This window comes from Oncorhynchus tshawytscha, linkage group LG16 (genome assembly GCF_018296145.1).
Source record: "Oncorhynchus tshawytscha isolate Ot180627B linkage group LG16, Otsh_v2.0, whole genome shotgun sequence".
Lineage (NCBI taxonomy): Eukaryota > Metazoa > Chordata > Actinopteri > Salmoniformes > Salmonidae > Oncorhynchus > Oncorhynchus tshawytscha.
The window spans coordinates 81,137,924-81,152,149 of record NC_056444.1 but is presented as its reverse complement, the minus strand read 5'-3'; the positions used below and the strand labels follow the sequence as shown (position 1 = coordinate 81,152,149).

Sequence of the window (14,226 nt, the reverse complement as noted above, 5' to 3'; positions counted from 1 at the left end):
CTCTAACTAGTTGGAAATGTATCTCCCACCAAGCAAACAAGTTCTGTACATATGAGTTCATATGGACCTTATTTTCTAATTTGACATTTGTCAATAAAACTCATGAATACAACTGTTCGTGTTAAATAGTTTTGTGCCCTGGTTGTCCTGAACAGAACATGGGAAAACACTTCATTGTAGCCCTGGTTGTCCTGAAAATAAAACCCTTCATTGTGAGGCTCTAAATATGAGGGCTGGACATGCAGCTCAATGAAAGTCAGATGAAATGAAAAGCCAATTTTTAGATGTGATCTAAGGACTGATAGGGTTAACTCAAGAGGACAGGCCATCCACTAATGTTCTCTGCGGCACCCGGATCGTCAGCCCTCTGCTTTTTTTAGGGGTTACTCAGGGGTCAAGATGAAAATAGAGACATCCATACCCACTGCTGGCGTTGTCTGGCTGGCGTTCACTGACTCTACTGGACCCCGGCACATCAACCTCTGTGTTAGGCCTACATTAATACACGTACCAGCACCCATCCTAACACTCCCAGTCCTAATCTCAGAACTCAAAGCTTGTGCACTAGCTAGCTAACTACTCGACGTGACAGTCTGTCACAACACACTACACATCTCCTATCATTACATTCCCTCCATTACTACATACAGAGCAGAATGTGGCAACAGACATTATCTTGGAAACCATTTGGCAGAACTAGTTACTGACAACCAAAACTAGTTACAGACAACCATAACTAGTTACAGACAACCCCATTCACCACTCCATAACACTATACCACATTCACCACTCCATAACACAGTACCGTATTCACCACTCCACAACTCAGTACCATATTAACCACTCCATAACACTATACCACATTCACCACAACCATCACTCATTACCACATTCACCACTCCATAACTCATTACCACATTCACCACTCCATAACTCAGTACCACATTCACCACTCCACAACTCAGTACCATAATTCACCACTCCACAATTCAGTACCATAATTCACCACTCCATAACTCAGTACCATAATTCACCACAACCATCACTCATTACCACATTCACCACTCCATAACTCAGTACCACATTCACCACTCCATAACTCATTACCACATTCACCACTCCATAACTCAGTACCACATTCACCACTCCACAACTCAGTACCACATTCACCACTTCATAACACCAGTACCACATTCACCACTCCATCACCCAGTACCACATTCACCACTCCATAACTCAGTACCACATTCACCACTCCATAACACTGTACCACATTCACCACTCTATAACTCAGTACCCCATTCACCACTCCATAACTCAGTACCACATTCACCACTCCATAACACTATACCACATTCACCACTCCATAACACTGTACCACATTCACCACTCCACAACTCAGTACCACATTCACAACTCAGTACCACATTCACAACTCAGTACCACATTCACCACTCCATAACACTGTACCACATTCACCACTCCATAACACTATACCACATTCACCACTCCATAACACTATACCACATTCACCACTCCATAACACTGTACCACATTCACCACTCCACAACTCATTACCACATTCACCACTCCACAACTCAGTACAACATTCACCACTCCACAACTCAGTACCACATTCACCACTCCATAACACTATACCACATTCACCACTCCATAACACTGTACCACATTCACCACTCCATCACCCAGTACCACATTCACCACTCCATAACTCAGTACCACATTCACCACTCCATAACACTGTACCACATTCACCACTCTATAACTCAGTACCACATTCACCACTCCATAACACTATACCACATTCACCACTCCATAACACAGTACCGTATTCACCACTCCACAACTCAGTACCATATTAACCACTCCATAACACTATACCACATTCACCACAACCATCACTCATTACCACATTCACCACTCCATAACTCATTACCACATTCACCACTCCATAACTCAGTACCACATTCACCACATTCACCACTCCACAACTCAGTACCCCATTCACCACTACCCATAACTCAGTACCACATTCACCACTCCATAACACTATAACCTGTACCATTCACCACTCCATAACACTGTACCACATTCACCACTCCACAACTCAGTACCACATTCACCACTCCACAACTCAGTACCACATTCACCACTCCTCCACAACTCAGTACCACATTCACAACTCAGTACCACATTCACCACTCCATAACACTATACCACATTCACCACTCCATAACACTATACCACATTCACCACTCCACAACTCAGTACCACATTCACCACTCCACAACTCATTACCACATTCACCACTCCATAACACTATACCACATTCACCACTCCACAACTCAGTACCACATTCACCACTCCACAACTCAGTACCAAATTCACCACTCCATAACACTATACCACATTCACCACTCCATAACACTATACCACATTCACCACTCCACAACTCAGTACCACATTCACCACTCCACAACTCATTACCACATTCACCACTCCACAACTCAGTACCATAATTCACCACTCCATAACACTATACCACATTCACCACTCCATAACACTGTACCATAATTCACCACTCCATAACACTATACCACATTCACCACTCCATAACACTGTACCATAATTCACCACTCCATAACACTATACCACATTCACCACTCCATAACACTGTACCACATTCACCACTCCATAACACTATACCACATTCACCACTCCACAACTCAGTACCATAATTCACCACTCCATAACACTGTACCACATTCACCACTCCATAACACTATACCACATTCACCACTCCACAACTCAGTACCATAATTCACCACTCCATAACACTGTACCATAATTCACCACTCCACAACTCAGTACCACATTCACCACTCCACAACTCAGTACCATAATTCACCACTCCACAACTCAGTACCACATTCACCACTCCACAACTCAGTACCATAATTCACCACTCCACAACTCAGTACCACATTCACCACTCCACAACTCAGTACCACATTCACAACTCAGTACCACATTCACCACCGGTGTGATTCGATAATTCATGAAGTATGTTTAACCACCCGGTTTTAACTACAGTATGCATGTGTGTAGAAGCGTACGGACTGGGCTGGCCGAGAGATATGTTATTATTGGAGTGTTCCCTAAATGGAACACTATAACCTATTTAGTGCACTAGTTTTTACCAGGGCCGTATATAGGAAATAGGGTGCTATTTGGGATGCATGCCTGGTTTGAGTGGCCTCAGCCTCATCAATGGGAATACTACTGAGCTGAACCCCACGGCTTGGGCCACTGGGCCAAAGTTCAGGTTTTATATAAGGGCATGTGTTACGTAAGACCACTGCAGCTAGGGTCTGAGTCTGAGCTGTAAAACTACTGCGGGGTCTGAGTCTGAGCTGTAAAACTACTGCGGGGTCTGAGTCTGAGCTGTAAAACTACTGCGGGGTCTGAGTCTGAGCTGTAAAACTACTGCGGGGTCTGAGTCTGAGCTGTAAAACTACTGCGGGGTCTGAGTCTGTGCTGTAAAACTACTGCAGGGTCTGAGTCTGAGCTGTAAAACTACTGCGGGGTCTGAGTCTGAGCTGTGAAACTACTGCGGGGTCTGAGTCTGAGCTGTAAAACTACTGCGGGGTCTGAGTCTGAGCTGTAAATCTACTGCGGGGTCTGAGTCTGAGCTGTAAAACTACTGCGGGGTCTGAGTCTGAGCTGTAAAACTACTGCGGGGTCTGAGTCTGAGCTGTAAAACTACTGCGGGGTCTGAGTCTGAGCTGTAAAACTACTGCGGGGTCTGAGTCTGAGCTGTAAATCTACTGCGGGATCTGAGTCTGAGCTGTAAATCTACTGCGAGGTCTGAGTCTGAGCTGTGAAACTACTGTGGGGTCTGAGTCTGAGCTGTAAAACTACTGCAGGGTCTGAGCTGCTACAGTACTCATACATAATTCATACCCTAGCTAAAGCTAAATTAGGACTTTTTTTCATCACTTCTAAAACAAAATCTGCCCTACCACAGCACTGCAAAGAAAAGTAAGTTCCCTGGTTCTATCTCTGACTAAGTAGACTGAAAAAAATAGATGTTAAGCTACAGAAGGTTACATTCAGAAGAGGAATAGTCGAACCCCCTGCACAGGATTCTATTACTGCACTCTTTGGAAAAAAGGAGTTAACTATAACCTAAAAGGGTTCTTTGGCTGTCGCCCTAGGAAAAGCATTTGAATAACACTTGTTGGTGGTTCCAGGTAGAACCCTTTTGGTTCCAGGTAGAACCCTTTTGGTTCCAGGTAGAACACTTTTGGTTCCAGGTAGAACACTTTTGGTTCCAAGTAGAACCCTTTTGGTTCCAAGTAGAACCCTTTTGGTTCCAGGTAGAACCATTTAGACAAGAGGGAAACAAAAAGGGTTCTCCTAAGGGGACAACCAAACCTTTTTTTTCTAAGAGTTTAGCTTTCCAGACTGATTGTCAATTGATAGTGTTCATTTGGATGTATATATTTTATTGACAAATGAGGTGTTTGGTTCAAATTAAATACATTATTCCTGTCTCATCTACTAAAACTCAACAGTTGTCACACAAAATTCTGCCTGTAGGTTGATGTATACATTTGACCAGGTGAAACTAACCTGCCACAGAGATGATGAAGGAAGCGTCCATGGCATCGATGCCCAGGTTCCTGGCCCGGGCAGACAGGTGGAAGTAAGGGATGAAGTAAGCCAGCTGGCTAAACACCAGGGACCAGGTATAGATGCAGAAGAAGGGGTTCTTTAACAGGGAGAAGTCCAGGACTCGGTTTTTCACGAACGGTGGGATAGGGTCGTCCACGGTGGTGGTGCCGTTCGGCGAGGAGAACCCAACCACAGCGGAACCTTTTATGCTACTGGTACCGTTCTGTTCCACAGGACTGGGGGTGTCTGTGAGTGGCGTGGTGGGGGACTGCTCCTGAACGTTCCCGTTCACCTGCCTGTTCTGGACACGTTTGGTCAGTTCAGGGTTTGGTGGAGGTGGGTGGCTGTGGTTGCTCTGACCCAGCCCATGGGTCGTGGCCTTCTCTTGGGTCTCAGTGTCCCAGTGGAGGGGTGGAGGAATGGAACGGGAAGAGTCTGATTTGGCGATGCCATTGGTTAACGGCGTGGATCCGTTAAGGCAGCATCCATTCTGAGGGCAGTTCTTTTCCTTCTCTGGACCTATCAGAGGGCTTTTTTGGATGAATGACGATGAGGATGAGGAAGGGGGTGGTGCAGGCTTCACGTGGATAGGTCTTAGCAACATCCCAGAGGCTACCAGGTTCAACATCAGGCCTCCCAGGATCAGCAGAGCTCCTGTGGAAATAACAAAGGCGTGTCACAGGCTCTTTACAGGGTCAATCTAAAATAAGCATACAGTAGACGTGTGACAGACAGAGAAATATACATAATTTTCACATCATTAAATGATGAATCATTAAATACTTCCCACACACCAACAGACATAGTGCGTGTGTGTCTGTGTGTCAGTACCTTGCCAGGCATACTTTTCCAGCAGCAGCTGAGTGAAGGGGGCGAGGGCGAAGGTCAAGCCCATACCAGACCTTCCGATGGAGTATGCCGTCGCTAACCTCTTACGGAAATATGTTGCCGTGACAACTGAGGTGGCTTGGTACAGGAGCGCAAAACCAAGGCCTGAGAGGGGATACATGATATGTTTATGATCATAAACTGGGTGGTTCAAGCCCTGAATGCTGATTGGCTGAAAGCCGTGGAATATCAGACTGTATATCCACGGGTATGACAAAACATTTACTGCTCTAATTACGTTGGTAACCAGTTTATAATAGCAATAAGGCACCTCGGGGGCTTGTGACATATGGTCATTATACCACGGCAAAGGGTTGTGTCCAGATTCTTCGCGTTGCGTCCTGCCTAAGAACAGCCCTTAGCCGTGGTATATTGGCCATATATCACACCCCTCCTGTGCCTTATTGCTTAATCATATACTTATGATTCATAATTCTTCATTAGAAACCTGTGATTTCTCACCAAAATACAAACGCTAGACAGATAAACCCCTCAGTTCTAGTATATCAAATACCTCAAGACAAATACTTGCAAGTATACAAATTAAGACTTTGGACCCAGGGCTACTTTGCTTTGTAGCACGGCTAGCGGCTGCACTTTAACCTTTAACCTCTTTTAACTGTTTGAGCTTTTAACTTGTTAGCTTACCTACAATCAGCCCCATGCTGATATAGAGGAATACCACGCTGGTGGCAAAGATACTCATGAGGAAGCCAACACTGACCAGCACAGCCCCGGCTATAGAGGTCACTCTGTTACCCAACTTCGCACAAGCTACAGAGGCCAAGGGACCTACACAGGAACAAACAGATAAACTTGAAAATGTGTCCCATACTTTGTTCATTCATCCATCCATCCACTAAGTTCTTAGTTAGAAAGACAGGTGTCAGATTTTGTCAGTGGTTAAGGCGATGCAACACAAGAGCCAGACCCCAGACCCCAGACCGCAGACCCAGACCGCAGACCCAGACCCCCAGACCTCAGACCCAGGGGGACGAGTGATGTGGTCAGACTTTGGTTTCATGTGAACTCTGACCTTGAGCGAGACACATACACACACACAAACAAATATGACTTCCACACACACACACACACACACACACACACAGTCTGAATGTTTTCCTGTCATGTGAACTCTGACCTCCTGAGAGCCGCAGGCTAGACATGATGGAGCCAATCCAGCTGATACTCTCTGCTGACCCTCCGAACTCATCCTGAAACGCCACGAAGAAGATCCCAAAGCTTTTTAGGGTCCCCATCACCAGCACATTCACCTGGAGGCATAGACCGACGGAGGGAGGTACACAGATAGGCAGGCAGACAGACGCACGCAGGCACAAACACACACACACACACAAACCAACACGTGAGCACATGGTCTGCCACACTACAACCATGCAGGGTTGGGGTCAATTCCTTTTCAATTAAGGAAGTACAGTACACTACAATTCAAATTCACTTCAATGCTGGAATTGGAATTTGGTTTATTTTCCAAATGGACCACAACCTTGTGTAATTGCATAACATATCAACAATTATTTCAAGAAATGCTAGAAACGTGTCTAATAGATAAACATTTCATAAACCTCCCAAAAAACACCCAAAGATGAGGAAAGAAGAAGCCGTACCAGGAAGCAGTGAAGTACGACCATCCAGCCCCAGCCACCGTCCGGGGGGTCTTCATATTGGATCTCCTTCCCTTTCTTCTCATCCTCGGTCTTCATACAGGTATTACTTCTCCTGAACAGGTTAACCTTGGCAACCTTGGGCTCGCTGCAAACAAACCACAACAATGCAACACTTTCAAAGTACACCATATCCATATGTAATACTTTGAAAGTACACCATATCCATATATAATACTTTCATATCCATATATAATACTTTCATATCCATATATAATACTTTGAAAGTACACCATATCCATATATAATACTTTCATATCCATATATAATCCTTTCATATCCATATATAATACTTTGAAAGTACACCATATCCATATATAATACTTTCATATCCATATATAATACTTTCATATCCATATATACTACTCTCAAAGTACACCATATCCATATATAATACTTTCATATCCATATATACTATTCTCAAAGTACACCATATCCATATATAATACTTTCATATCCATATATAATACTTTGAAAGTACACCATATCCATATATAATACTTTCATATCCATATGTAATACTTTCAAAGTACACCATATCCATATATAATACTTTCATATCCATATGTAATACTTTCAAAGTACACCATATCCATATATAATACTTTCATATCCATATATAATACTTCCATATCCATATATAATACTTTGAAAGTACACCATATCCATATATAATACTTTCATATCCATATATAATACTTTCATATCCATATATAATACTTTGAAAGTACACCATATCCATATATAATACTTTCATATCCATATATAATACTTTCATATCCATATATACTACTCTCAAAGTACACCATATCCATATATAATACTTTCATATCCATATATACTACTCTCAAAGTACACCATATCCATATATAATACTTTCATATCCATATGTAATACTTTCAAAGTACACCATATCCATATATAATACTCCCATATCCATATATAATACTTTCATATCCATATATAATACTTTCATATCCATATATAATACTTTCATATCCATATATAATACTTTCATATCCATATATAATACTTCCATATCCATATATAATACTTTCATATCATATATAATACTTTCATATCCATATATAATACTTTCATATCCATATATAATACTTCCATATCCATATATAATACTTTCATATCCATATATAATACTTCCATATCCATATATAGTACTTCCATATCCATATATAATACTTTGAAAGTACACCATATCCATATATAATACTTTCATATCCATATATAATACTTTCATATCCATATATAATACATTGAAAGTACACCATATCCATATATAATACTTTCATATCCATATATAATACTTTCATATCCATTAATACTACTCTCAAAGTACACCATATCCATATATAATACTTTCATATCCATATATACTACTCTCAAAGTACACCATATCCATATATAATACTTTCATATCCATATATAATACTTTGAAAGTACACCATACCCATATATAATACTTTCATATCCATATGTAATACTTTCAAAGTACACCATATCCATATATAATACTTTCATATCCATATGTAATACTTTCAAAGTACACCATATCCATATATAATACTTTCATATCCATATATAATACTTTCATATCCATATGTAATACTTTCAAAGTACACCATATCCATATATAATACTTTCATATCCATATATAATACTTTCATATCCATATATAATACATTGAAAGTACACCATATCCATATATAATACTTTCATATCCATATATAATACTTTCATATCCATTAATACTATTCTCAAAGTACACCATATCCATATATAATACTTTCATATCCATATATACTACTCTCAAAGTACACCATATCCATATATAATACTTTCATATCCATATATAATACTTTGAAAGTACACCATACCCATATATAATACTTTCATATCCATATGTAATACTTTCAAAGTACACCATATCCATATATAATACTTTCATATCCATATGTAATACTTTCAAAGTACACCATATCCATATATAATACTTTCATATCCATATATAATACTTTCATATCCATATGTAATACTTTCAAAGTACACCATATCCATATATAATACTTTCATATCCATATATAATACTTTCATATCCATATGTAATACTTTCAAAGTACACCATATCCATATATAATACTTTCATATCCATATATAATACTTTCATATCCATATATAATACTTTCATATCCATATATAATACTTTCATATCCATATATAATACTTTCATATCCATATATAATACTTCCATATCCATATATAATACTTTCATATCCATATATAATACTTTCATATCCATATATAATACTTCCATATCCATATATAATACTTTCATATCCATATATAATACTTCCATATCCATATATAATACTTCCATATCCATATATAATACTTTGAAAGTACACCATATCCATATATAATACTTTCATATCCATATATAATACTTCCATATCCATATATAATACTTTGAAAGTACACCATATCCATATATAATACTTTCATATCCATATATAATACTTTCATATCCATATATAATACTTTGAAAGTACACCATATCCATATATAATACTTTCATATCCATATATAATACTTTCATATCCATGTATACTACTCTCAAAGTACACCATATCCATATATAATACTTTCATATCCATATATACTACTCTCAAAGTACACCATATCCATATATAATACTTTCATATCCATATATAATACTTTGAAAGTACACCATATCCATATATAATACTTTCATATCCATATGTAATACTTTCAAAGTACACCATATCCATATATAATACTTCCATATCCATATATAATACTTTCATATCCATATATAATACTTTCATATCCATATATAATACTTTCATATCCATATATAATTCATATCCATATATAATACTTCCATATCCATATATAATACTTTCATATCCATATATAATACTTCCATATCCATATATAATACTTCCATATCCATATATAATACTTTGAAAGTACACCATATCCATATATAATACTTTCATATCCATATATAATACTTTCATATCCATATATACTACTCTCAAAGTACACCATATCCATATATAATACTTTCATATCCATATATACTACTCTCAAAGTACACCATATCCATATATAATACTTTCATATCCATATATAATACTTTGAAAGTACACCATATCCATATATAATACTTTCATATCCATATGTAATACTTTCAAAGTACACCATATCCATATATAATACTTTCATATCCATATGTAATACTTTCAAAGTACACCATATCCATATATAATACTTTCATATCCATATATAATACTTCCATATCCATATATACTACTCTCAAAGTACACCATATCCATATATAATACTTTCATATCCATATATAATACTTTCATATCCATATATAATACTTTCATATCCATATATAATACTTTCATATCCATATATAATACTTCCATATCCATATATAATACTTCCATATCCATATATAATACTTTGAAAGTAAACTGTAACATGTTTTTTTATTTTTTTATTTACTTCACCTTTATTTAACCAGGTAGGCCAGTTGAGAACACCTTTATTTAACCAGGTAGGCCAGTTGAGAACACCTTTATTTAACCAGGTAGGCCAGTTGAGAACACCTTTATTTAACCAGGTAGGCTAGTTGAGAACACCTTTATTTAACCAGGTAGGCCAGTTGAGAACACCTTTATTTAACCAGGTAGGCTAGTTGAGAACACCTTTATTTAACCAGGTAGGCTAGTAGAGAACACCTTTATTTAACCAGGTAGGCCAGTTGAGAACACCTTTATTTAACCAGGTAGGCCAGTTGAGAACACCTTTATTTAACCAGGTAGGCCAGTTGAGAACACCTTTATTTAACCAGGTAGGCTAGTTGAGAACACCTTTATTTAACCAGGTAGGCCAGTTGAGAACACCTTTATTTAACCAGGTAGGCTAGTTGAGAACACCTTTATTTAACCAGGTAGGCTAGTAGAGAACACCTTTATTTAACCAGGTAGGCCAGTTGAGAACACCTTTATTTAACCAGGTAGGCCAGTTGAGAACACCTTTATTTAACCAGGTAGGCTAGTTGAGAACACCTTTATTTAACCAGGTAGGCTAGTAGAGAACACCTTTATTTAACCAGGTAGGCCAGTTGAGAACACCTTTATTTAACCAGGTAGGCTAGTTGAGAACACCTTTATTTAACCAGGTAGGCCAGTTGAGAACACCTTTATTTAACCAGGTAGGCTAGTAGAGAACACCTTTATTTAACCAGGGAGGCCAGTTGAGAACACCTTTATTTAACCAGGTAGGCCAGTTGAGAACACCTTTATTTAACCAGGTAGGCCAGTTGAGAACACCTTTATTTAACCAGGTAGGCCAGTTGAGAACACCTTTATTTAACCAGGTAGGCCAGTTGAGAACACCTTTATTTAACCAGGTAGGCCAGTTGAGAACACCTTTATTTAACCAGGTAGGCCAGTTGAGAACACCTTTATTTAACCAGGTAGGCCAGTTGAGAACACCTTTATTTAACCAGGGAGGCCAGTTGAGAACACCTTTATTTAACCAGGTAGGCCAGTTGAGAACACCTTTATTTAACCAGGTAGGCTAGTAGAGAACACCTTTATTTAACCAGGTAGGCCAGTTGAGAACACCTTTATTTAACCAGGTAGGCTAGTTGAGAACACCTTTATTTAACCAGGTAGGCTAGTTGAGAACACCTTTATTTAACCAGGGAGGCCAGTTGAGAACACCTTTATTTAACCAGGTAGGCTAGTTGAGAACACCTTTATTTAACCAGGTAGGCCAGTTGAGAACACCTTTATTTAACCAGGTAGGCCAGTTGAGAACACCTTTATTTAACCAGGTAGGCTAGTTGAGAACACCTTTATTTAACCAGGTAGGCCAGTTGAGAACACCTTTATTTAACCAGGTAGGCCAGTTGAGAACACCTTTATTTAACCAGGTAGGCTAGTTGAGAACACCTTTATTTAACCAGGTAGGCCAGTTGAGAACACCTTTATTTAACCAGGTAGGCCAGTTGAGAACACCTTTATTTAACCAGGTAGGCCAGTTGAGAACACCTTTATTTAACCAGGTAGGCTAGTTGAGAACACCTTTATTTAACCAGGTAGGCCAGTTGAGAACACCTTTATTTAACCAGGTAGGCTAGTTGAGAACACCTTTATTTAACCAGGTAGGCCAGTTGAGAACACCTTTATTTAACCAGGTAGGCTAGTTGAGAACACCTTTATTTAACCAGGTAGGCTAGTTGTGAACAAGTTCTCATTTACAACTGTGACCTGGCCAAGATAAAGCAAAGCAGTGCGACAAAAACAACACAGAGTTAAACAAACGTACAGTCAATAACACAATATAAAAATCTATATACAGTGTGTGCAAATGCAGAAGAGTAGAGATGTAAGGCAATGAATAGGCCATAGAGGCGAAATAATTACAAGTATTTAGTATTAACACTGGAGTGATAGATGTGCAGATGATGATATGTAAGTAGAGATACTGAGGTTGCAAAAGAGCAAGAAGATAAATAACTATATGGGATGAGGTAGTTGGGTGTGCTATTTACAGATTGGCTGTGTACATGTTAGGCAACACTGTCAGGGTAAACCGTAACATGGCAACACTGTCAAAGTAAACCATAACATGGCAACACTGTCAAAGTAAACCATAACATGGCAACACTGTCAAAGTAAACCATAACATGGCAACACTGTCAAAGTAAACCATAACATGGCAACACTGTCAAAGTAAACCATAACATGGCAACACTGTCAGGGTAAACCATAACATGGCAACACTGTCAGGGTAAACCATAACATGGCAACACTGTCAGGGTAAACCATAACATGGCAACACTGTCAAAGTAAACCGTAACATGGCAACACTGTCAAAGTAAACCATAACATGGCAACACTGTCAGGGTAAACCGTAACATGGCAACACTGTCAAAGTAAACCGTATCATGGCAACACTGTCAGGGTAAACCGTAACATGGCAACACTGTCAAAGTAAACCATAACATGGCAACACTGTCAGGGTAAACCATAACATGGCAACACTGTCAAAGTAAACCGTAACATGGCATCACTGTCAAAGTAAACCATAGCAACACTGTCAAAGTAAACCGTAACATAGCAACACTGTCAAAGTAAACCGTAACATGGCAACACTGTCAAAGTAAACCGTAACATGGCAACACTGTCAGGGTAAACCATAACATGGCAACACTGTCAGGGTAAACCGTAACATGGCAACACTGTCAAAGTAAACCATAACATGGCAACACTGTCAAAGTAAACCGTAACATGGCAACACTGTCAAAGTAAACCGTAACATGGCAACACTGTCAGGGTAAACCATAACATGGCAACACTGTCAAAGTAAACCGTAACATGGCAACACTGTCAAAGTAAACCGTAACATGGCAACACTGTCAAAGTAAACCGTAACATGGCAACACTGTCAAAGTAAACCGTAACATGGCATCACTGTCAAAGTAAACCATAGCAACACTGTCAAAGTAAACCGTAACATAGCAACACTGTCAAAGTAAACCGTAACATGGCAACACTGTCAAAGTAAACCGTAACATGGCAACACTGTCAAAGCAAACCGTATCATGACAACACTTTCAAAGTAAACCGTATCATGGCAACACTGTCAAAGTAAACCGTAACATGGCAACACTGTCAAAGTAAACCGTAACATGGCAACACTGTCAAAGTAAACCGTAACATGGCAACACTGTCAAAGTAAACCGTAACATGGCAACACTGTCAAAGTAAACCGTAACATGGCAACACTGTCAAAGTAAACCGTAACATGGCAACACTGTCAAAGTAAACCGTATCATGGCAATACTGTCAAAGTAAACCGTATCCATATGTTATACTTTAGGCCACACAAG

General features: G+C 39.1%; 1 protein-coding gene across 1 annotated transcript in view; it reads right to left on the bottom strand.

The window, feature by feature from the left end:
- slc16a4 (solute carrier family 16 member 4) overlaps positions 1 to 14,226 on the bottom strand; it is an 85,468-nt gene that overhangs the window by 34,052 nt on the left and 37,190 nt on the right. Inside the window, exons 3-7 of the mRNA XM_042299757.1 lie at positions 7,215 to 7,359; positions 6,728 to 6,860; positions 6,235 to 6,378; positions 5,530 to 5,691; positions 4,657 to 5,352 (exon numbers count right to left, since the gene is read on the bottom strand). Of these exons, the coding sequence (XP_042155691.1) occupies positions 4,657 to 5,352; positions 5,530 to 5,691; positions 6,235 to 6,378; positions 6,728 to 6,860; positions 7,215 to 7,359 (1,280 nt within the window). The remainder of the gene's footprint in view (positions 1 to 4,656; positions 5,353 to 5,529; positions 5,692 to 6,234; positions 6,379 to 6,727; positions 6,861 to 7,214; positions 7,360 to 14,226) is intronic.